This window comes from Coregonus clupeaformis, chromosome 12 (assembly GCF_020615455.1).
Source record: "Coregonus clupeaformis isolate EN_2021a chromosome 12, ASM2061545v1, whole genome shotgun sequence".
Classification (NCBI taxonomy): Eukaryota; Metazoa; Chordata; class Actinopteri; order Salmoniformes; family Salmonidae; genus Coregonus; species Coregonus clupeaformis.
In genome coordinates this window covers 47,216,238-47,240,994 of record NC_059203.1, presented here as the reverse complement: position 1 = coordinate 47,240,994, position 24,757 = coordinate 47,216,238, and the positions used below count along the sequence as shown (strand labels likewise).

Here is a 24,757-nt window from a genome sequence, read left to right as displayed (position 1 = left end):
TCACCCCCTTTGCTATGAAGCCCCTAAATAAGATCTGGTGCAACCAATTACCTTCAGAAGTCACATTATTAGTTAAATAAAGTCCACCTGTGTGCAATCTAAGTGTCACATGATCTCAGTATATATACACCTGTTCTGAAAGGCCCCAGAGTCTGCAACACCACTAAGCAAGGGGCACCACCAAGAAAGCGGCACCATGAAGACCAAGGAGCTCTCCAAACAGGTCAGGGACAAAGTTGTGGAGAAGTACAGATCAGGGTTGGGTTATAAAAATATATCCGAAACTTTGAACATCCCACGGAGCACCATTAAATCCATTATTAAAAAATGGAAAGAATATGGCACCACAACAAACCTGCCAAGAGAGGGCCGCCCACCAAAACTCACAGACCAGGCAAGGAGGGCATTAATCAGAGGCAACAAAGAGACCAAGGATAACCCTGAAGGAGCTGCAAAGCTCCACAGCGGAGATTGGAGTATCTGTCCATAGGACCACTTTAAGCCGTACACTCCACAGAGCTAGGCTTTACGGAAAAGTGGCCAGAAAAAAGCCATTGCTTAAAGAAAAAAATAAGCAAACACGTTTGGTGTTCGCCAAAAGGCATGTGGGAGACTCCCCAAACATATGGAAGAAGGTACTCTGGTCAGATTAGACTAAAATTGAGCTTTTTGTCCATCAAGTAAAACGCTATGTCTGGTGCAAACCCAACACCTCTCATCACCCCGAGAACACCATCCCCACAGTGAAGCATGGTGGTGGCAGCATCATGCTGTGGGGATGTTTTTCCATCGGCAGGGACTGGGAAACTGGTCAGAATTTAAGGAATGATGGATGGCGCTAAATACAGGGAAATTCTTGAGGAAAACCTGTTTCAGTCTTCCAGAGATTTGAGACTGGGACGGAGGTTCACCTTCCACCAGGACAATGACCCTAAGCATATTGCTAAAGCAACACTTGAGTGGTTTAAGGGGAAACATTTAAAATGTCTTGGAATGGCCTAGTCAAAGCCCAGACCTCAGTCCAATTGAGAATCTGTGGTATGACTTAAAGATTGCTGTACACCAGCGGAACCCATCCAACTTGAAGGAGCTGGAGCAGTTTTGCCTTGAAGGATGGGCAAAAATCCCAGTGGCTAGATGTGCCAAGCTTATAGAGACATACCCCAAGAGACTTGCAGCTGTAATTGCTGCAAAAGGTGGCTCTACAAAGTATTGACTTTGGGGGGTGAATAGTTATGCACGCTCAAGTTTTCTATTTTTTTGTCTTATTTCTTGTTTGTCTCACAACATTTTTTATTTTGCATCTTCAAAGTGGTAGGCATGTTGTGTAAATGAAATGATACAAACCCCCAAAAAATCAATTTAAATTCCAGGTTGTAAGGCAAAAAAATAGGAAAAATGCCAAGGTGGGTGAATACTTTCGCAAGCCACTGTATGTACATGTAGGTAGAGTTAGCCTTTAGCTCGGTGCGGATGTTGCCTGTAATCCATGGCTTCTGGTTGGGATATGTGGGGACGACGTCGTCGATGCACTTATTGATGAAGCCGGTGACTGAGGTGGTATACTCCTCAATGCCATTGGATGAATCCCGGAACATATTCCAGTCTGTGCTAGCAAAACAGTCCTGCAGCGTAGCATCCGGGTCATCTGACCACTTCCGTATTGAGCGAGTCACTGGTACTTCCTGCTTTAGTTTTTGCTTGTAAGCAGGAATCAGGAGGATAGAATTACGGTCAGATTTGCGAAATGGAGGGCGATGGAGAGCTTTGTACGCATCTCTGTGTGTCGAGTAAAGGTGGTCTAGAGTTTTTTACCCTCTGGTTGCACATGTGACATGCTGGTAGAAATGAGGTAAAACGGATTTAAGTTTGCCTGCATTAAAGTCCCCGGCCACTAGGAGCGCCACTTCTGGATGAGCATTTTCTTGTTTGCTTATGGCCTTACCAGCTCGTTGAGTGCGGTCTTAGTGCCAGCGTCGGTTTGTGGTGGTAAATAGACGACTACGAAAAATATAGATGAAAACTCTCTTGGTAGATAGTGTGGTCTACAGCTTATCATGAGGTACACTACCTCAGGCGAGCAATACCTCGAGACTACCTTAATATTAGACATATTGTGACATATTGAGAAATAGACACACACCCCCACCCCTCGTCTTACCAGACGTACAGTAAACCCAGCCAATTGTATATTATCTGTGTCGTCGTTCAGCCACGACTCAGTGAAACATACAAAATTACAGTTTAATGTCCCGTTGATAGGATAGTCTCGAACGGAGCTCATCCAGTTTGTTCTCCTGTGATTGCACGTTGGCCAATAGAACGGATGGTAGAGGCAGGTTTCCCACTTGCCGACGAATTCTCACAAGGCACCCTGGTCTGCGTCCCCTGTATCTCCTTATTTTCTTCATGCAAATGACGAGGATTTGGGCCTTGTCCGGGAGCAACGTTATATCCTTCGCGTCAGACTCATTAAATAAAAAATATTTGTCCAGTTCGGGGTAAGTAATCACTGTTCTGATATCCAGAAGCTCTTTTCGGTCATAAGAGACTGTAGCATCAACATTATGTACAAAATAAGTTACAAACAATGCGAAAAAACACGCACAATTGGTTAGGAGCCCGTAAAACGGCAGCCATCCCCTCCATTTTCAAGCTCTGTCAAATTGGTTGTTGATCATTGCTAGACAGCCATTTTCAGGTCTTGCCATAGATTTTCAAGCAGATTTAAGTCAAAACTGCACTCAGGGACATTCACTGTTTTCTTGGTAAGCAACTCCAGTTTAGATTTGTCCTTGTGTTTTAGGTTATTGTCCTGCTGAAAGGTGAATTCATCTCCCAGTGTCTGGTGGAAAGCAGACTGAACCAGGTTTCTTCTAGGATTTTGCCTGTGCATAGCTCCATTCCCTTTCTTTTTTATCCTGATAAACTCCCCAGTCCTTAATTATTACAAACATACCCATAACATGATGCAGCCACCACTATGCTTGAAAATATGGAGTGTTACTCAGTAATGTGTTGTATTGGATTTGTATTGGATTTGCCCCAAACATAACAAAAAGTTAATTGCTTTGCCATGTGTTTTGCAGTATTGCTTTAGTGCCTTGATTGACAGGATGCATATTTTTGTTTTTATTCTCTACATGCTTCTGAATTTATAAAATAATTATGGTGTCTACAGAACTTGTTTCTTTACTAGTAAGGGATTTCCTCAAGTTATGATTAGCCGACGATAGCTAACTTTGGATGGGTGACAAAAGTTCCAGCCATTGTGTTGGCTGTTGTCATCTTACCTATCTGGTTTCTGTTTGGCGAGTAGAAAGCATTGACAACAGCAGCGCCAATGATCCACCTAGTAAAAAAAAACAATTAGAATAAAGATATCACCATTTGAGAGAGAATGTGTACTCACGTGTAAATGTGCTTATGTTCACTTCCCACTGGGCACACACTGGTTGAATCAACGTGGTTTCTACATCTAGATGACATTGAACCAACGTGGAATAGATGTTGAATTGACGTCTGTGCCCAGTGGGGGGGGGTCTACAGTATGTGAGGCTAAATGGATGTATCTTACATGTCCGGGTCGACCGGCTCTCTCAGCTTCTTCAAAGTCTTGTGTGCTTCAGCCTGCAGGTTCTCAAGGATGTTCTCAAAGTAGTTCTCCTCACTGAAGTTCAGCTGCAGAGAGAGACCAGATCATCAGAAACAATATAGACAACAATTTGAACATCCATTTCTCTTTGAAAAGGAGGATGTATCATAGTCCTTTGGCCAGGTCACACATACATGGGCATACTCCTGGTCAAGCTTCAAATTGCTCTCTTCCAGAATGTGGTCAGGATAACCAATATGCTCCTTTATGGCCATGGCCTGTAACATAGAGCAGTAGAACATTTAGCTGGTAAATTCTTTGTTTTACACATTCAAAACGCTGATGTACATGGTATGTTTGTTTGCAATGCTTTGTTTGTACCTTCTCTCTTGCCTTCTCCTTAGACTGGTCATCCATCCAGCTAAGCTCCTCAAGTGTCTCCACATACGCTTCCTGGATCTTACTGATGAGGTCACTGACCTGTCCACACAAAGAGTTAATAAATCAACATATACACACCCGTAATAACTCACATGGACACAAACGGGCACTCATGTTAAAAATGCAGACTAAACTGCTTAAGTGACAGTGATATAATAAGCCGGAGAGGGATTTTCCTGTTTTGCCTCCATCCCATCAACAGGAGTGACTCACCATGCGTTTACTCTCGCCAGCAAAGGTCTCTCGCACATACAGAGCACCCACTGCGTTCTCCATGCTGCCCTGGACGTAGCGCACACAGTCTCTCCACCGTGCCTCCTCCACCGTGGTCCCGTACAGAGCCTGACACACACACACACACACACACAGACACACACACAGACTGTCAGATTTGCCACACGTTCACACATGAATTAGCTTTTCAATGTGCTTGTTTCTAAGTGTGCTCCTAGGTGTGCTCATATCTCCGTCTCACCTTTCTATAGTGTGCCCTGGCATCTTTGAAGCGGCGACTCAGGCTGCTGACTCTCTCCATGACGAGCTGCCAGGTGAGGTAGTTCTGCATGGTTCTGGAGGAGGCAAACATGGATATATTCACCAATCATGTCACTCAATCACTCAAGCAATGGATCTACATGACGCACACAGCCCAAGATGATGTGACCACAATCTACCCTCCTGCATGACTCACATGATAATTCACAGTAGATACTATATTGATAGAAGCACATTTGAACTATGGGCTCTCGTTGGGCAGAGTCTGACCTGACAGTGTGTTTGGAGAGCACGTGGTTCATCTTCTCCAGGTAGGGGGAGCTGTAGACCACCACCTCCTCCTCTAGCTGTAGCTCCACAGCCACGCTGGACAACACTCCACGCACAAACCTCATCCAGTTAAAACCCTGTCAGAAATATCAGCGTTTTTTCTATTATTATCAGGCTGAGCCTTCTTCTGCAAGCAACAAGTACCTTCGGAAAGTATTCAGACCCCTTGACTTTTTCCACATTTTGTTACGTTACAGCCTTATTCTAAAATTAACTAAATACACACAATACCCCATAATGACAAAGCAAAAATAGGTTTTTAGAAATGTTTGCTAATTTACAAAATAAATAAGTAAAAAAAAATAATTTTACATAAGTATTCAGACCCTTTACTCAGTACTTTGTTGAAGCACCTTGCCAGCGATTACAGCATCGAGTATTCTTGGGTATGACGCTACAAGCTTGGCACACCTGTATTTGGGGAGTTTCTCCCATTCTTCTCTGCAGATCCTCTCAAGCTATGTTAGGTTGGATGGGGAACGTGGCTGCACAGCTATTTTCAGGTCTCCCCAGAGATGTTCGATCGGGTTCAAATCCGGGCTCTGGCTGGGCCACTCAAGAACATTCAGAGACTTGTCCCGAAGCCACTCCTGTGCTGTCTTCACTGTGTGCTTAGGGTCGTTGTCCTGTTGGAAGGTGAACCTTCGCCCCAGTCTGAGGTCCTGAGCGCTCTGGAGCAGTTTTTCATAATGGATCTCTCTGTACTTTGCTCCGTTCATCTTTCCCTCGATCCTGACTAGTCTCCCAGTCCCTTCCGCTGAAAAACATCCCTACAGTATGATGCTGCCGCCACCATGCTTCACCGTAGGGATGGTGCCAGGTTTCCTCCAGACATGAGGCTTGGCATTCAGGCCAAAGAGTTCAATCTTGGTTTCATCAGACCAGAGAATCTTGTTTCTCATGGTCTGAGTCCTTTAGGTGCCTTTTGGCAAACTCCAAGCTGGCTGTCATGTGCCTTTTACTGAGGAGTGGCTTCCGTCTGGCCACTCTACCATAAAGGCCTGATTGGTGGAGTGCTGCAGATGGTTGTCCTTCTGGAAGGTTCTCGCATCTCCACAGAGGAACTCTGGAGCTCTGTCAGAGTGACCATTGGGTTCTTGGTCACTTCCCTGACCAAGGCCCTTCTTCTCCGATTGCTCAGTTCGGCCGGGCGGCCAGCTCTAGGAAGAGTCTTGGTGGTTCCAAACTTCTTCCATTTAAGAAAGATGGAGGCCACTGTGATCTTGGGGACCTTCAATACTGCAGAATTGTTTTGGTACCCTTCCCCAGATCTGTGCCTCGACACAATTCTGTCTCGGAGCGCTACGGACAATTCCTTCAACCTCATGGCTTTGTTTTTGCTCTGACATGCACTGTCAACTGTGGGACTTTATATAGACAGGTGTGTGCCTTTCCAAATCATGTCCAATCAATTGAATTTACCACAGGTGGACTACAATCAAGTTGTTGAAACATCTCAAGGATGATCAATGGAAACAAGATGCATCTGAGCTCAATTTTCGAGTCTCATAGCAAAGGGTCTGAATACTTATGTAAATAAGGTATTTCTGTTTTTAATTTTCTATACATTTGCAAAAATATATATATATATTTTCGCTTTGTCATTATGGGGTATTGTATGTAGATTGAGGATGTAACGTAACAAAATGTGGAAAAAAGGAAGGGGTCTGAATACTTTCAGAATGCACTGTACATATAGTACAGTGTACTATTAATAGACAAAGCCATCCGACTCAAGTCTCATCCACTTGAAATCACTGGAGTGGAAGCACTTACGTTGAGATTAAAGGACTCCTGCAGCTTACTAAGGGTCATCTTATTGTAGAGAATCGTGACATCCTGACGTTCCTCTGCAGGGGATGTGGCCTATGACACGACAGCACAGAAAGCATATGTGTACAGTAATGTCTGATGTATTATAATTTAAGGTGACAAAATGTATTTAGACGTAATATTGATCTATTCATGATATTCATAAAATATAACATGCAGACAACATAAAGTACAATGTAGTTCATTTCATGAGTCTCTATTAGATGTTTCTTGCTGTAGACTTATTCATTGAAGTCTCTTTTTAATTTCTGTCACAGTTCTGGTTCCTATTGTGGCAGGTTGGCACTCACATTGGCAATATCTGTCTCCAGCTCCAGCACCTGCACCATTTCCTCCACCACACGGTCATCTTCCTGGGTCAAGTTCCTGTTCTCGCGGGCAATCCTCGCCATGGAAACCATGAACTGCAAGTAGGCCTCTCGCACCTAAAGAGACATATGACACATAAATGCAAAGTTGACCTGCAATAACATCAATATAACATTAATAAGCTGTTGATGAAAGTACCCTTTTGTAGTTTCCATCGTTGAAGTAATAATCTCTGGATGGCATTCCCAGTCCTGGCTGGTCAATCTGTAAAATATAAACAGACATGTCAGTTTTCTATCACCAAATCAGTATTGGTGAAAATTGACAAAAAAAACACTGAACTTTGGGAACATGATGTATTCAGACACTGTCCTTACGTAGATAATGTGGCGCTTGGAGTCGCGGTCATCCGTCCACACATACATGTCCAGCATAACCTTTTTGTGGTAACGAGAGTTGAGGGTGGCTAGAGTGTCCTCCAGGCTCCAGGCCTCTTCTGGGATAATAACATTAAAACAATTATACACAAAGCCATTCAATATAACATTAAACATCTGTCTTGCAGAGAGTACACTGACTATCTCTCACACAGCCAAGTATACAGTGCCTTCAGAAAGTATTCATATCCCTTGATTTATTCCACATTTTGTTGTGTTACAGCCTGAATTCAACATTGATTACATATATTTTTTTATCTCACCCATCTAACCACAATAACTTATAATGACACAGTGAAAACATGTTTTTAGACATTTTTACAAATGTATTGAAAATTAAATCCAGAAATATCTCCTTTACATAAGTATTCACACCCGAGTCAATCCTTTGTATAAGCACCTTCGGCAGTGATAACAGCTGTGAGTCTTTCTGGGTAAGTCTCAACATTTGACCATTATTCTTTTTAAAATTCTTCAAGCTCTGTCAAAATCATTGCTAGACAACCATTAAATCTACTTGAAAATCTATGGCAAGACCTGAAAAGATTTCAGTCAAAACTGTAACTCGGCCACTCAGAAACATTCACTGTCTTCTTGGTAAGCAAATCCAGTGTAGATTTGGCCTTTTTAGGTTATTGTCCTGCTGAAAGGTGAATTCATCTCCCAGTGTCTGGTGAAAAGCAGACTGAACCAGGTTTTCCTCTAGGATTTTACCTGTGCATAGCTCCATTCCGTTTATTTTCTATCCTGAAAAACTCCCCAGTCCTTAACGATTACAAGCATACCCATAAAATGATGTTGCAAACAGGATGCATTGTTGCAAACAGGATGCATGTTTTGGAATATTTTTATTCTGTACAGGCATCCCTTTCACTCTGTCAATTAGGTTAGTATCGTGGAATAACTAAAATGTTGTTGATCCATCCTCAGTTTTCTCCTATCACAGCCATTAAACTATGTAACTGTTTTACAGTCACCATTGGCCTCATGGTGAAATCCCTGAGCGGTTTCCTTCCTCTCCGGCAACTGAGTTAGGAAGGACACCTGTATCTTTGTAGTGACTGGGTGTATTGATACACCATCCAAAGTGCAATTAATAACTTCACCATGCTCAAAGGGATATTCAATGTATGCTTTTTTTTAAATGTTCACCCATCTACCAATAGGTGCCCTTCTTTGCGAAGCATTGGAAAACCTCCCTGGTCTTTGTGGTTGAATCTGTGTTTGAAATTCACTGCTCGACTGAGGGACCTTACAGATAATTGTATGTGTGGGGTACAGATATGAGGTAGTCATTCAAAAATCCTGTTAAACACCATTGTTGCTCACAGAGTGACTTGTTAAGCACATTTTTACTCCTGAACTTATTTAGGCTTGCAATAACAAAGGGGTTGAATACTTATTGCCTCAAGGCATTTCAGCTTTTTATTTTTAATTAATTTGTAAAATTCCACTTCGACATTATGGGGTATTGTTTGTTGATCAGTATGAAAAATGTATGCACTTACTAACTATAAGTCCCTCTGGATAAGAGCGTCTGCTAAATAACTAAAATCTAAAATGTAAATGTAATAAAATCTCAATTTAATCAATGTTAAATTCAGGCTGTAACACAACAAAATGCCGCACAATTTACAGAGCAGTCATAAATCTGTTTGTTCAAATGCACCAGATGCACTTACGCGTGGTTAATTCTGTTTGAGCCACCGTCTTTGATTACATTTAATTATCCTGGAGGTTTGGCGCAGAGCACAGCGGTCTATTTTAAGAATCAGTCACAGTCCTGGTTGAGGAGCTACTCTGCTTCCCACTCACCAACCCCCCCCCCGCCAACCCACCCGCCCACCATCACAACACCTGAGAGCTGGGAGGAGGGGCAGGCTGGATGAGCATGTCACATGTCACTCATCATTTCAGCTGGTGTGTGTGTATCAGTACCTGTAACACTGTTCCAGTCCTCAGAGGCAACAGGCCAGTCTCCTATGCTGTCGATGAGACGCATGAGAGGCTGGGAGTCGCGCTGCTCTATCAGAGCTACAGGAGACAACACAGTAACACCATTACTAACGCACTGTGAGTGAATCTTACATACTTACTGTTGATGAATATTACAGAGTATGCAACTAATTCTGATGAAACCAAAGATCTGTGTAATAGTGATAACTGTTGTTGAGTTAGTATGAGTTTAGATGAGAGAAATCCGACTCACTCTCATTCATGCAGGAGCTGTAGAGAGTTTTGGCCTTCTTGAAGGCGTCACGGTCCTGATCACTCTCAGTCTCAAAAACTCCTGTGAGAAGATAACCAACATCATCACAAAGATTGACCTAATTTTGTTCATTGATTTGATCTAACACAGCAGGTTGATGATAACACCATGTAATACAAGACAGTAGCTGACCATGGGTCACTTTTATCACATAATGGCAGACCCTGAGGTTACTATGGAAACATGTTGCTGACTGACCTTTAAAGGCCTGTTGCAGTCAAAAACATGATTTTCCTGTGTTTTATATACGTTTCCACACTATGAGGTTATGATCATGCCTTTTTGCACTATGAGGTTATGATCATGCCTTTTTGGTGTAAGAGCTGTTTGAAAAGACCGCCTGAAATTTCAGCCTGTTTTGGTGGGATGGAGTTTTGGCCTTCCATGGTGACATCACCATGCGGTAAATTAGTTAGTAGACCAATAAGAAAGAGAGTTCCAAACCTCTCTGCCAATAACAGCTCATTTTCAGTTTTCCCCTCCCCACTCAGGCCACTCCTAGCTAAATTCTTGCTTGAGAATTTGTTTTTTGCTAAGAAGCTATTTTTGTTTCTTTTTGCCCATTTTAATTTAAAACAATCGCAGTAAGATACACAAATGTTACCCAGAAATGATTTGACATTGAGATAAAAATGGCTACATTGGACCTTTAAGCACAATCTCCAGCTTGTCTCTGAGGATGTCAAAGACGCTGTGGCGGGAGCTGGTCTCTGGGATGACATGGCGCTCCAGCCAGCCCCCACAGGCATACTGGTAGAAGTTCTGACACGCCTCCACCGTTGCATCCATGTTCTGCAGGAGACGAGCAGCTGTGGGGCCACAGTCAGATGAGGAGTCAAGAGAGGGAAATATGGGATTACATAACAGGAAAGGGAAACTTGTGATGCAGTCGTCTGTCATGTTGATATAATATTGAGTGATGAGTTTGTTTTGGGAGGACGGACAACTCCATATGAAGGCGGAATGCTCACCTGCAGTAACACACTCAGGAGTTGTGCAAACATTGCTGGGGCCAGAAAGATACTGCTGCCCTGAAAACATCACAGTGAATGGATATAAGAGGATCTTTTAAGAAAAAACAACTATCGTCATTCCTGGCAAAGAGTATTAAATTATTAACAGCAGCATCAAGGACCCTTTAGATTTCTCTGGCAAGTCATGGCTTGATACTGTCTGTCTGTCTGGTCTCTATGAAATGGCTGTGTCAGCGTTGACTATTCTCTCACTTTTGTCCGAGGGAATTAGAAGGGGAACATCCTCTGGCCAGTTTACATTGTACCGTATCCTATAACATGAATATAATCACATATTTCAACTCAAGTGTCAAGCCTCACCCTCAGTGACTGAGCTCCTTGACACACCGGGTATCTCTGCATGGGAGAGAAAATAAACATACAACATGCTTGATCAGGGAAGTTACTAGTACAGTATGGAATGCTTTACTCACCTCAATATTGGACATTTTATTCTAATTAGAAAATTGGTTGCCTATTTATGCCTCAATATATTTTACAAAACACTCTGGAATAGTTGTCACAAGATGCTCATAAAGTTGTTCAAATACTGCTTGGTTTGTGCTTTCCAACTAGACTCATCATAACATGAAAACCTGATAAATATCACACATGTTCTGGTAAATCATTTCGAGTAAGAGGTGAGTGTAATAGGAGGTCAAATTCTATATGTATTTCTACTACCCAATGCCCATTGCCCAACTATAGTCAAACCATATGACCTCCACAATTTGACATACCCGTGAAAAATTGTAAATTGCATTACCATTAGTGGGGGAAATCAGAGTGTCACAGACCAAATCAGGGCATTGCGCACTTTACTTTACAAATGGCATGGCATTTAGCAATTGATTAGGTAGACTAGTTCCCGGTCGTTGGGTTGAGCCTACCTCTCAGAGCCGAAGTGTAGAGGACTATCAGTCCAGCTAGGGCACAGCTGACCAGCAACAACAGCACAGATAGCCCGATCTCCGCAACAGTCCAACGGCGCTTCCCTGGTTTGGTTGATTTTTCCATGATATCCATTTGGCTTTCGGATTTGCCCATTCTCACCTCTCCGGCCTCTCTGGAAAATTAGCGTGCAGAGTGACGGGGACGGGGTACAGGCAGAGAGCCTGCGTACCCGTTTGTGAGTGGGCTGTGCAAAGTGATGCAGTGCTATGCCAGTCGCTCAAGTGACCTAGACCGAGTGAGAGAAAACATAATTGAACCTTCAACTTACCTCTTCTTCGTATGAAAGTGTGTCTCCTTTCTATGCTAAAGCTCCTTTATATGCTAATAGCCTAATGAATCACACCCTTCCATTGGGCCTACTGCGCAACTGGAAATAAATTATTGTACGTGTCCGATGTGATCAATGGTGTTCCCTTGACTGCTTCTGTGATATGACCCAGACACAGCTGACACGGATGCACACAACAAATTGTGAGCTCGGCTAAGCTACTTCGCTATTTTGAGAAAATTCTTAGTTTGGATACGTTTTTAGCCTTACAAGTGGTCATATTAGGCTTAATGTTAGATATAACGTGGGTTTCTTCACCCACTCATATCTTAAAGCATTTTGAATTAAATTATGCATTTGTTCTTTTAGTACAAAAAAATGATGTGTAAGCCTAACTGAATAGGGGTAATGTAGCCCTTTATAATTCTACAGTTGGCTGTACACCTCCAGAACAATATTTCCTACTCATCACAATGTTTTAACTGAACACAATATTGCATTTCTGGGGAACAAATCCCAATGAGTCATACCTTTAAGCATCACTTCGCATCTTTTCACTCATCAACATCTGTTACTCCTCCCATACCAGCCTGTTGCACACTTTCTCTAGCTGCTCTTCTATTAGGAGTGACAGGAGGCAGGGCTGTAAATCAGAGGTTCATGTCGCTGTGCCCCATTAGCTCCTCCTGATGAATACTCATGGGCACATGTCTGGCACTGCTGTGATGGGGGGTGAAGGAGGGGGAGGAGGGTATGCTGTTGGAGGAGCTGCAGTTCTTTACTGCCCATCTCTAATATATTCACAGAAGCTGTCTGTCTCTATGTCAGATATCTCTGTAGTCAACAAGACCAGGTTGCTCTGGTAAGCCTATATCCAAGCCTAAATTTGCTTTCACCCCTCAGACAAAATATACAATGAATTCATTATTTTGATATTTAGATATTGCATATTTGATATCTAATTTGATTGCACTGTCATCGTTAAGGACCTTTTTCCAAATCAGGTTTCTTATGGCTGTGGTCATTTATGTTTTCAATTCCGTTGATATATACTAAACAAAAATATAAACCCAACATGCAACAATTTCATTGATTTTACTGAGTTACAGTTCATATGAAGAAATCAGTCAATTGAAATAAATTCATTAGGCCCTAATCTATGGATTTCACATGACTGGGAATACAGATATCCATCTGTTGGTCACAGATACCTTATAAAAATGGGCCTCACATTGGGCCTCAGGATCTCTTCACAGTATTTTTGTGCATTCAAATTGCCATCGATAAAAATGCAATTGTGTTTGTTGTCCATAGCTTATGCCTGCCCATACCGTAACCCCACCACCACCATGTGGCACTCTGTTCACAATGTTGAGATCAGCAAACCGCTCGCCCACACAACGCCATATGTGGTCTGCGGTTGTGAGGACGGCGAGGACGGTTGGACATACTGCCAAATTCTCTAAAATGACATTGGAGGCGGCTTATGGTAGAGAAATTAACATTAAATTATCTGGCAACAGCTCTGGTGGACATTCCTGCAGTCAGCATTGCCAATTGCACACTCCCTCAAAACCTGAGACATCTGTGGCATTGTGTTGTGTGACAAAACTACACATTTTATAGTGGCCTTTTATTGTCCCCAGCACAAGGTGCACCTGTGTAATGATCATGCTGTTTAATCAGCTTCTTGATATGCCACACCTGTCAGGTGGATGGATTATCTTGGCAAATGAGAAATGCTCACTAACAGGGATGTACACAAATTTGTACACAAAATTGGAGAGAAATAAGCTTTTTGTGCATATGGAACATTTCTGGGATCTTTTATTTCAGCTCATGAAACATGGACCAACACTTTACATGTTGCGTTTATATTTTTGTTCAGTATAGGTATTACCCTCAAATATCTTGGGGAATAGATGAGATTTAGTAATTTTTAAAAGAGTCCTTCTATTTAGACCATGAGCAGCGTTTCACTTTGTGAATTAGAGCAATGATGCAATGTTATGGTGTATAACTAGACGTCAAAAGGAAACCTTTGGGTGGAAAATGTAATGGATTTAGACTTTCTTTGCTCTAAGCACCTTTTCTTGTTAGTTGGGATTACATGTTTGGTGACTGGTACCATAGCCACTTCTCTAAACTTCTCAACTCTGTGCCAGGGATTAGTGCCTGCCTGTGTGTCAGTTCAACAGAATGAACTTACTCCATGTTTCTGAACTCTGAGCCTATACTCACGTCTACACATATTGTTTTGTTTATACACTACATTACCAAAAGTATGTGGACACCTGCTTGTGCAACATCTCATTCCAAAATCATGGGCATTAACATGGAGTTGGTCCCCCCTTTGCTGCTATAACAGCCTCCACTCTTCTGGGAAGGCTTTCCACTACTTGCTTCCATTCAGCCACAAGAGCATTAGTGAGGTCGGGCACTGATGTTGGGCAATTAGGCCTGGCTCGCAGTCGGTGTTCCAATTCATCCCAAAGGTGTTCGATGGGGTTGAGGTCAGGGCTCTGTGAAGACCAGTCAAGTTCTTCCGATCTCGACAAACCATTTCTGTATGGACCTCGCTTTGTGCACAGGTGCACTGTCATGCTGAAAGTTGGAAGCACAGAATCGTCTAGAATGTCATTGTATGCTGTAGCGTTAAGATTTCCCTTCAATGGAACTAAGGGGCCTAGCCCAAACCATGAAAAACAGCCCCAGACCATTGTTCCTCTTCCACCAAACTTTACAGTTGGCACTATGCAGTCGGGCAGGTAGCGTTCTCCTGGCATCCGCCAAACCCAGATTTGTCCGTCGGTGAGATTTACACCATTCCAGCCGATGCTTGGCATTGCACATGATGATCTTAGGCTTGTGTGCGGCTGCTCGGCCATGGAAACCCATTTCATGAAGCTCCCGACAAACAGTTCTCGTGCTGACGTTGCTTCCAGAGGCAGTTTGGAACTCGGTAGTGAGTGTTGCAACCGAGGACAGACAATTTTTACGCGCTACGCGCTTCAGCACTTGGCGGTCCCATTCTGTGAACTTGTGTGGCCTACCACTTCACGGCTGAGCCGTTGTTGCTCCTAGACGTTTCACTTCCCAATAACAGCACTTACAGTTGACCGGGGCAGCTCTAGCAGGGCAGAAATTTGACAAACTGACTTGTTGGAAAGGTGGCATCCTATGACGGTGCCACGTTGAAAGTCACTGAGCTCTTCAGTAAGGCCATTCTACTGTCAATGTTTGTCTATGGAGATTGAATGGCTGTGTGCTCGATTTTATACACCTGTCAGCAACGGGTGTGGCTGAAAAAGCAGAATCCACTAATTTCAAGGGGTGTTCACATACTTTTGTATATATAGTGTATCTGTGTAGTGACAAAGAAAATGTAACATTTTAAATATTTATTTTTAATTGTTGTCTAGTTTGTTAAGACATTTCAGGTGGCTTTGGGGGTATTTGTAAGAGGCACACATGCAGCGTTCATGGTCAAAACAATCCATAAAGTAAGCTACATGCATGATACAGTATTCATGCAAGATAGAATAGAAAAGTGGTAGCAAAATTAGTATACATAAATGACATTAAATAAAATGACCAGCAAAGATCCTACAAATGAGACTGCAGTTTAAATCCTATGAAAACGTGGAACTATAGCAGCAATAAAGATATATCTGCGTATGTACCTGTCCTGGTTCAATGTGTTCAAAGGTAGGTAGCAAGGGAGTGCCTGTGAGGCAGTGCTCCTTACCTGTATCTAGATGGTAGAACTCCCTGAGACGTCCCTCACAGCAAGCTGTATTTCCCAGACACCCCTACTGAGCTGTCACCCAGAGCTGGTGTGTGAAGAAATGACGCTGTGGCGCTGGATGCTGGAGAGAGACTATCTGATCCAGTTTGCAGCTCAGGGAGTGAGTGAGAGAGAGAGTGAGAGAGAGAGATGGAGAAAGAATATCCTTTACAAAAAAAACACATGAATGGAAATGATTTCCTTGCAATATTTTGTTTTTCCTATCAATACTTTTGGGTTTATGTTTTGCTTTCAATATCATATTTTTGTTTTACAATACTAAGAATTTTGTTCTCGACTTCAGAAGTTTTGCTTGATATTAATGGCACAAAAGTAACTCGCTCACTAGAGGATTGCACCATATAATTACTCTATTAAAGGTGTTTAAAGCTACAATCCTTCATTTAAAATTAACAAAGTGTACTCTCTGCCACAGTTTCAGTAAAAAGCTGAGGGATGGGGCTGGAGAAATGCAACCACTCTCAAATCCATAGACTACGCTATGGATGCAAAGGCTGACCATCCATGATATCAAAATAATAGTTTTAACAATGTTTTTAGGCTAAACAGTGGTTGTTAAAATTTACTTTGTTTACAAACGTTGGAGTAAAACAAGCTTATATTTTGGGTTCTGATGGGGAACTAAGCTCATGTATGCCACATGAGATTTTCACATGTGGAGTTTTTTTTACATGTGAAATGACAAATGTGGATTATAATTAATGGACATTTTTTATAGGGGCTGATAACATTTTTGTTATGGCAAATCAAGTCTAAAATGTTCAAGTGGAAATGACAAGGTTTAGAAGCCTTTTTAGGTTTGAGTTTGAGTTTCTTGCTGTGTAGAAAATTCCTCCAACAATAGGATGATCAAATGAAGATACGGCATCTGTATTCTCCTAACGTAAAAAGGTGGTGTTATAATGTGAACTCTAAATTGCAACATGTGAAAATATGGTTTCAGGTGTGAAATTTAAGCTCAACATGTGAAACAGCTATTTCACATGCGAAAATGCGATTTTCATATGTAAAACTGCAAATTCGACATGTTTCTTTTGTAAGGGATGTAAGAGAGAGTTGAAGGGAGAGGAGGGGTAGAGGTAGAGATGGTAGAAGGCTGCCAGTGAGATAGTGACAGTGATAATAAGAAATCATGAGGAGAAGAAGACTGTTGGCATGGAGAGAGAGAGAGAGGTGGCGAGAGAGAGGCAGAGGAGGGTATAGGAGGATAGCAGTAGGCATCCGTTTCCTCAGTGTTTCATTGAGGGATCCCGCCCAGCTGCTGAGTGAATCAGTGAAAAGGACAAAGGAACTCTGAGAGAGGGGAAGCTGCCTGGGAGCGCAACTGGAGAAAAGCAATGGGCTTACAGGACTCTGTGGAGGGAGTGTATGGAATGTAATATTGACTCTTTAGTGTCTCAGACCGTATGAGCAGGTTAAAACCATGCTCTCCAGCCCAAGGTAGGGCACTGCTGCTTGGGGGAAGTTAGTTAGTTGCTGCCTGGTCCCGCTGCTGGCTGAGACATGACCCTGCCCTGGTGTCAGATTGAAATGGCATGGCGCCCAGGCTCATTATCAGGCTGATTAACCACAATAATAACTGATATTAGATAGAGAGTGGGAGCCACTTTGGCCAGCTAACATCCTTTTCTCTGTCCAGCTGTCCATGACAGTTTAGTGTTGCTGATAAAACAAAGTTATGAAAACAGATCATGTTGAGGGCAGTGTATAAATTTAGCAGTGAACAATCTTTATCACGCAAACTAGAACGTGTACTGGACGTGCATTACCAGATGACAAATGCCAAAATATATTTTTCATAAAAACTGTGGCAATCAAGGAAATACAGACTGCATATGGTTGGGGGAATATGCAACACAGGGCATCATGCATCCCAAAGATCTGATGGGGCACAAAGTACGTGAGGACGGCTGGGGGGTGGTCTGGAGGGGGACTAGGCCCCCCGTCTGTATATTGGAGAATTTTGCCTTTTTCAAACACCTGAAACAGATATTTCCTGTAATCTAGAGCCATAATCATTATGCCTAATTCTATGTCAAAAATATGTTTATTTTTCTGCATATCTTAGCATACCTCTTGAGCTGTCTGTATCCTCCTGACTGGTGGTTATGTTTTAAAGAAACTAAATATGCTTCTCTGCATCTCTGCTAAAATCTGGGTAAAAGATTGAAAGGAATGTGAGTCTTATTCAGTACATTTAGTAATTGCTTGCTTTTCTAAAGTCTACCAACCTTGCCAGCATGCCAGCTAAGATAGTTAGACAAGCTAGCTGCTGTAACTAGATTGATGCCTAAAATGGCTTCTTGGTAGCTAGTTATGAGGTTGGGAGATTGGTAACCTATCTGGGCTAGCTAAAACCAACTTTATAAAATTGCTAGGTGGCTAGTAGTGTTACAGAGAAACAACAACAAAACAGGACAGGACAAATCTGAAAGAGCACATGCCCCTGTGCCCCCTATGGGCATGACACCTCTGATGCAACAGACATGCCATAGGAACTAAATATATGGGATCTTAGTAATATTTCCATTCCATTCCATTAGAAATGGGTCCTTGTGCGAAATATTCTATTGTTAGGCCCCGAGCCTGGGAAATCAAGGCTTGCAAATGAGCTCATCATTCTGGAATCATTTAGCTGGAGGGAATGTGTTCCTATAACTCGGAAATCATTCAACCTCCAAGTGACAGAACCATTGACAGCTACATGAATAAATAAACTCAAACTCTCGGATGGATGATAATATGCTCTGTGTGCATTCAAGAATGTATTGGAAAATGTTGGTTTCTTTTCGCTGAGAATTTGTCAACGCTCTTGGTTTCAGGTTAAGGGGGAAAGAAGGGGCCAGGAGTTGCAGGAGTTGTGCCCTGGGTAAGAATCCCCATTTCCTAACTTCATAAGTACTGTACATACGGTAACTCAGTTAAACAATACAGCGTACATTTGTGTCACTGCTAACTTAATAGGGAGGACCATTGACAGCTGGTGAAGGACAGTAGCTACAGATACAATGTCTGGCTGTTTGGCACGCCCACAAAACATTTGAATAGTTCATTCAAATGAAGTGTCCAGGGAGTTGTGACCTTTGTTTCTCAGTAGCCAACTTGCAGCTTCTTGATATGTACTATATTATATATTGATAGTTGTCTTAGGGATAACAGGCTGTTTACCAGACATGGCTTGTCATGCTTATTCTTCCTTATATGGCTGATTGTCTGATGATCTCTGCCCTCCACCTGTATATGGAGCAGAGACTGCTCACAGTGCTTGACAAAAGCATGTGTAATTGTATTCAAGTGCAGGAGCTCAAATTCAATCATTATAGATTTATTTGCTGTGTAAAGTGTATAAGGCAGTGTATGTTTGCGCTCGCTCAGGCCATAAGTAAATACTTCACTGTCTCAATGATTAGAAGCTTTGAAAAACTAGCTTTGAAAGCTTTTTAATTAGGCTATTAGGAATGAACTCAACTCGTGCTTTTGCATGAGTTTGCTAAAAGCCTGCTGCACCAGAATTCTCAATTCTCAAATGCAGACAGGTTTCTGTGGGGAAAATGGAAAGCTAGGGTCACCTGGGTTGTAATATTAACTACAGTTGTTGTTTTTATCAAGAACATACTGGACATTTATGTGTCTCTTTAATATAACAGATTAAAATTATTACATTTTGTATTACATTTAATAAAACATCCTCCATTCTGCACATTTATGATAACTGTTATTTTCATCATGTTCTCTTCCTATTATAGTAATTGGGTAACAAAAATGCATGTATTTTTTAAATGTAATATTCCATTTCATTTTGCTGGAATTGTTTTGTTTCTTGCTGGAACACATATTTCATAAGCCTATGAAAATGGTTGTAGTCACCAGTTGCAGATTTCCCATTTTCTGCCATTTATTAATACACCCTTGCATAATTCTAAAGGATTATTGCTCTTTGAATGTCCCCAGCTAACACACCATATATGAGCTTATCATTGCATAACTTTAGAATAAGCATTGTTTTAGACGTGAATCCCATTTAGTCATGCTGTCACTAAGTTGATACCATCCCACATCAAAGAAAATACATTAAATCCAATGGCTTTTCAAACACAATTTGTCTCTGTAGGTCAGGTCCAAACAAATGTGTGTTCTGGGTTTACATAACAATGATTGCCTCCTTGGTTAAGAGCTGGAAAAACAGAGCCATTGTTTCTGGTTTGACAGGAGTGGATGTTGAGGCTGTCTGTCTGTCTGTCTGTCTGGTGTGACAGCGTTAGTTAGTTGTTCCTACAGACTGGCTGTTAGGGTCATAGCAGGCTGTAGATTAATGAGCTGATGTTCCCGCCTGATGTTCTATGCTCTGCTGTGATTAACGACAATGTCCTCCCTCTACAGATTTACTGCCTGGTTGTCTAACTCTACCTAGAGGCACAGGGCTCTGCACGTTTGTCAACTCACATTACATTAACATTTGCATTTTAATCATTTAGCAGAAGCTCTTATCCAGAGCGACTTACAGTTAGTACATTCATCTTAGGATAGCTAGGTGAGACAACCACATATCACATCATAGTAAGTAGCTTTTTCCTCAATAAAGTAGTTATCAGCAAAGTTTTAGTCAAGATAGACCCTCGTAACAGGTCCTTGTCAACACATCTCTCCAGGCCCACTACTAACTGATATGATTTCTCCTCCTCATCTTGGTCTCTCCAGGCTTTCTCAACAGCTCTCTCCTGGTTATGATTCACTTGAGTATCTGTATGGGTTGTTGTACATTAGCATGCATTGCCTGTTTCCTGTTAGGTTGTCTTTCCTTTTATACAAGCTATCTGAGCACTGAGCAGTCTTTAATGCCTCTCTCACTAAGGTGAAATCCATAATTACTTTGATTATAACCAGCAATTTGTTAATACCGAGAGTTATCCTCATGAGGGGCATTGAGTAGCAAGGATAATGTTTGGCTAACTGTGACTGTGCTTGTGACTGTGCTTGTATGTGTGCTTGTGTGTGCATGTGTGTGTTTGTATGTGTGTGTGTGTGCGTGCGTGCGTGCGTGCGTATGTGCGTGTGTATATCTTTTGTATTTGCCTGTGCTCTGCAGGCATTTCTGTTTATGTGCGTCTCTTGTATTCCAGTGGAGAAAACTGCTATAACTATGCCATTGAACAGAATCCAGGGGGTCAACTGATTAATAAAAAGGAGAGTGCTATTGCGATGTACTCTTGAGTGTTGCTAAATCAATGGTGTAATTGCTTTTTTATTAATCAGTGTCTGATGTAACAGAGCAATTATAAGCTTACTTTCGGTTTTCTGTACTATTATTCCGTAATTCGTCCTCAGGGGGACATTGAGAGATGACGAGTGTCCCTGTCCCAAGGTCAACCTCAAATCAAAATCAAATTTTAATTTGTCACATATAACCTGTTTAAAGGTCTTACTGGTGCGCTCATGCATGGTTCAGTGTTGCTTGCCTGGAAGCGAGCATAAAAGGCATTTAGCTCATCTGGTAGGCTCCCGTCACTGGGCAGCTCGCGGCTGGGATTCCCTTTGTAATCCATTATAGTTTGTAAGAGCTGCCACATCTGACGAACATCAGAGCAAGTGTAGTAGGATTTGATCTTAGTCCTGTATTCAAACTTTGCCTGTTTAATGGTTCATCGGAGGGCGTAGCGGGATTTATTATAAACCTCCGGATTACTGTCCCGCTCATTGAAAGCGGCAGCTCTAGCCTTTAGCTCAGTGTGGATGTTGCCTGTAATCCATGGCTTCTGGTTGGGATATGTACATACGGTCACTGTGGGGAAGACGTTGTCAATGCACTTATTAATGAAGCCGGTGACTGATGTGGTAATCTCCTCAATGCCATCGGATGACTCCCGGAACATATTCCAGTCTGTGCTAGCAAAACAGTCCTGTAGCTTAGCATTCACTTCTTTGGACCACTTCCATATTGAGCACGTCACTGGTACTTCCTGTTTGAGTTTTTACTTGTAAGCAGGAATCAGGAGGATAGAGTTATGGTCAGATTTGCCAAATGGAGGGTGAGGGAGAGCTTTGTATGCGTCTCTGTGTGTGGAGTAAAGGTGATCTAGAGTTTTTTCGCCTCTAGTTGCACAGTTGACATGCTGGTAGAAATTAGGTAAAACGGATTTCAGTTTTCCTGCATTAAAATCACCGGCCGCCAGGAGTGCCGTCTCTGGGTGAGCATTTTCCAGAGACAGGCTTGAATAAGCTAAGTAGCCAGTAGGCAGAGGTTAGCATAATGTGTCTGATTCTCTGTAATAATGGTATGGGTATAATAATGCATTTTATTTTGTAAAGTGGTGCAGCCTAAGTGTTCACTGTAAACGCATGCCGGAAGTTGCACAGAATTTTCACAACATTTAAGTTTGCACTCAGCAGACCTGAAATTTGCTCAGTGCCGGAAAAAATTAGAGGGAACATTGTTAATATATTTACACCCGTTGTGACATACACTACCGTTCAGAAGTTTGGGGTCACTTAGAAATGTCCTTGTTTTCGAAAGAAAAGCAAATTTTTTGTCCATTAAAAGAATGTCAAATTGATCAGAAATACAGTGTAGACATTGTTAATGTTGTAAATGGCTATTGTAGCTGGAAATGGCTGATTTTTAATGGAATATCTACATAGGCGTACAGAGGCCCATTATCAGCAACCATCAGTCCTGTGTTCCAATGGCACGTTGTGTTTACTAATCCAAGTTTATCATTTTAAAAAGCTAATTGATCATTAGAAAACCCTTTTGCAATTATGTTAGCACAGCTGATTAAAGAAGCAATACAACTGGCCTTCTTGAGACTAGTTGAGTATCTGGAGCATCAGCAATTGTGGGTTCGATTACAGGATCAAAATGGCCAGAAACAAATAACTTTCTTCTGAAACTCGTAAGTCTATTCTTGTTCTGAGAAATGAAGGCTATTCCATGTGAGAAACAGTGAGAAACGGGGCACAACTGAGCAAGAGGACAAATACATTAGAGTGTCTGGTTTGAGAAACAGACGCCTCACAGGTCCTCAACTGGCAGCTTCATTAAATAGTACCCGCAAAACACCAGTCTCAACGTCAACAGTGAAGAGGCGACTCCGGGATGCTGACCTTCTAGGCAGAGCTGCAAAGAAAAAGCCATATCTCAGACTGCCCATCTTAATCTTTTCTTTTTATTGGCCAGTCTGATATATGGCTTTTTCTTTGCAACTTGCTCAGTTGTGCACTGGGGCCTCCCACTCCTCTTTCTATTCTGGTTAGAGACAGTTTGCGCTGTTCTGTGAAGGGAGTAGTACACAGCGTTGTACGAGATCTTCAGTTTCTTGGCAATTTCTCGCATGGAATAGCCTTCATTTCTCAGAACAAGAATAGACTGATGAGTTTCAGAAGAAAGTTCTTTGTTTCTGGCCATTTTGATCCTGTAATCGAACCCACAATTACTGATGCTCCAGATACTCAACTAGTCTCAAGAAGGCCAGTTTTATTGCTTTTTTAATAAGCACAACAGTTTTCAGCTGTGCTAACATAATTGCAAAAGGGTTTTCTAATTATCAATTAGCCTTTTAAAATGATAAACTTGGATTAGCAAACACAACGAGCCATTGGAACACAGGACTGATGGTTGCTGATAATGGGCCTCTGTAGGCCTATTTAGATATTCCATTAAAAATCAGCCGTTTCCAGCTACAATAGCCATTTACAACATGAACAATGTCTACACTGTATTTGTGATCAAGTTGATGTTATTTTAATGGACAAAAAAATTGCTTTTCTTTAGAAAAAAATGAAATTTCTAAGTGACCCCAAACGTTTGAATGGTAGTGTACATTGCATTATTTTATGGCTGGTTATGACACCTGCATAAGAGTTTCAAAACCCACATTTATTCAAATGTATTTGTTCCCTGCCAAGAAGTTTCCTTTCATTTGTAAGTGTATTTCCTAAGTTCTGTGTTGTTTTTGTAATTAATTATTTACAGTCATGTTTTTAAAAAATCTTATTTTAAATAACTTGCAGAAAATACACTTCATGACACTGACATGAAGCACTATGACCATCCTGTGTCCCTTTACTTGGAATAAGAAAATGCACTTTATGACACTGTCAAGAAGCGTTATGACCATCCTGTGTCACTTTACTTTAATAAGAAAATATACTTTATGACACTGTCAAGAATCATTATGACCCTCCTGTGTCACTTTACTTGGACTAAGAAAATACACTTTATGACACAGTCAAGAAGCATTATGACCATCATAATCATATAAGCCAGATAGGCCTATCATGTACATGCAATTATGTCAGTCATCATTCAAAAAAAGGGTGTCTTGTCCTGCTCCTGAAATCTGCTCCTGCATTCATCCCAGTGATCAGCAACAGAGCACTGGGGTAGGTACATGTCTTACATCAATTTGTGTGTAATTACAATGATAATTTAATATGGTCAATTTCAGAAAATGTTATATAACATAAACATGCTGTTGACAAGTAGGCTATGGTGCAATGGAATGTTTTGCCTTGTGTGGTAGGTTTTTGGGTTCTGGCACTCTTTTGTAGGTGTCATAACCAGCCATAAAATAACTACAGAGGTAGGTTTTGTGGGTTTTGACACTCTTATGTAGGTGTCATAACCAGCCATAAAATAATGCAATATACAGTGAGGGAAAAAAGTATTTGATCCCCTGCTGATTTTGTACGTTTGCCCACTGAAAAAGAAATGATCAGTCTATAATTTTAATGGTAGGTTTATTTGAACAGTGAGAGACAGAATAACAACAAAAAAATCCAGAAAAACGCATGTCAAAAATGTTATAAATTGATTTGCATTTTAATGAGGGAAATAAGTATTTGACCCCTCTGCAAAACATGACTTAGTACTTGGTGGCAAAAACCTTTTTGGCAATCACAGAGGTCAGACGTTTCTTGTAGTTGGCCACCAGGTTTGCACACATCTCAGGAGGGATTTTGTCCCACTCCTCTTTGCAGATCTTCTCCAAGTCATTAAGGTTTCGAGG

The 24,757-nt window shown here is 41.6% G+C and overlaps 1 protein-coding gene across 1 annotated transcript in view; it reads right to left on the bottom strand.

Moving 5' to 3' along the window:
- mmel1 (membrane metallo-endopeptidase-like 1) overlaps nt 1-15,775 on the bottom strand; it is a 36,128-nt gene extending 20,353 nt beyond the window's left edge. Inside the window, exons 1-18 of the mRNA XM_041892814.2 lie at nt 15,693-15,775; nt 11,613-11,902; nt 11,044-11,079; nt 10,681-10,740; nt 10,357-10,518; nt 9,650-9,730; nt 9,379-9,474; nt 7,381-7,499; nt 7,202-7,267; nt 6,985-7,119; nt 6,638-6,727; nt 4,802-4,938; nt 4,512-4,605; nt 4,250-4,378; nt 3,977-4,075; nt 3,790-3,873; nt 3,578-3,681; nt 3,294-3,352 (exon numbers count right to left, since the gene is read on the bottom strand). Of these exons, the coding sequence (XP_041748748.1) occupies nt 3,294-3,352; nt 3,578-3,681; nt 3,790-3,873; nt 3,977-4,075; nt 4,250-4,378; nt 4,512-4,605; nt 4,802-4,938; nt 6,638-6,727; nt 6,985-7,119; nt 7,202-7,267; nt 7,381-7,499; nt 9,379-9,474; nt 9,650-9,730; nt 10,357-10,518; nt 10,681-10,740; nt 11,044-11,079; nt 11,613-11,769 (1,708 nt within the window). The 5' untranslated portion in view covers nt 11,770-11,902; nt 15,693-15,775. The remainder of the gene's footprint in view (nt 1-3,293; nt 3,353-3,577; nt 3,682-3,789; nt 3,874-3,976; nt 4,076-4,249; nt 4,379-4,511; nt 4,606-4,801; nt 4,939-6,637; nt 6,728-6,984; nt 7,120-7,201; nt 7,268-7,380; nt 7,500-9,378; nt 9,475-9,649; nt 9,731-10,356; nt 10,519-10,680; nt 10,741-11,043; nt 11,080-11,612; nt 11,903-15,692) is intronic.
- Between the last annotated feature and the right edge of the window lie 8,982 nt (nt 15,776-24,757).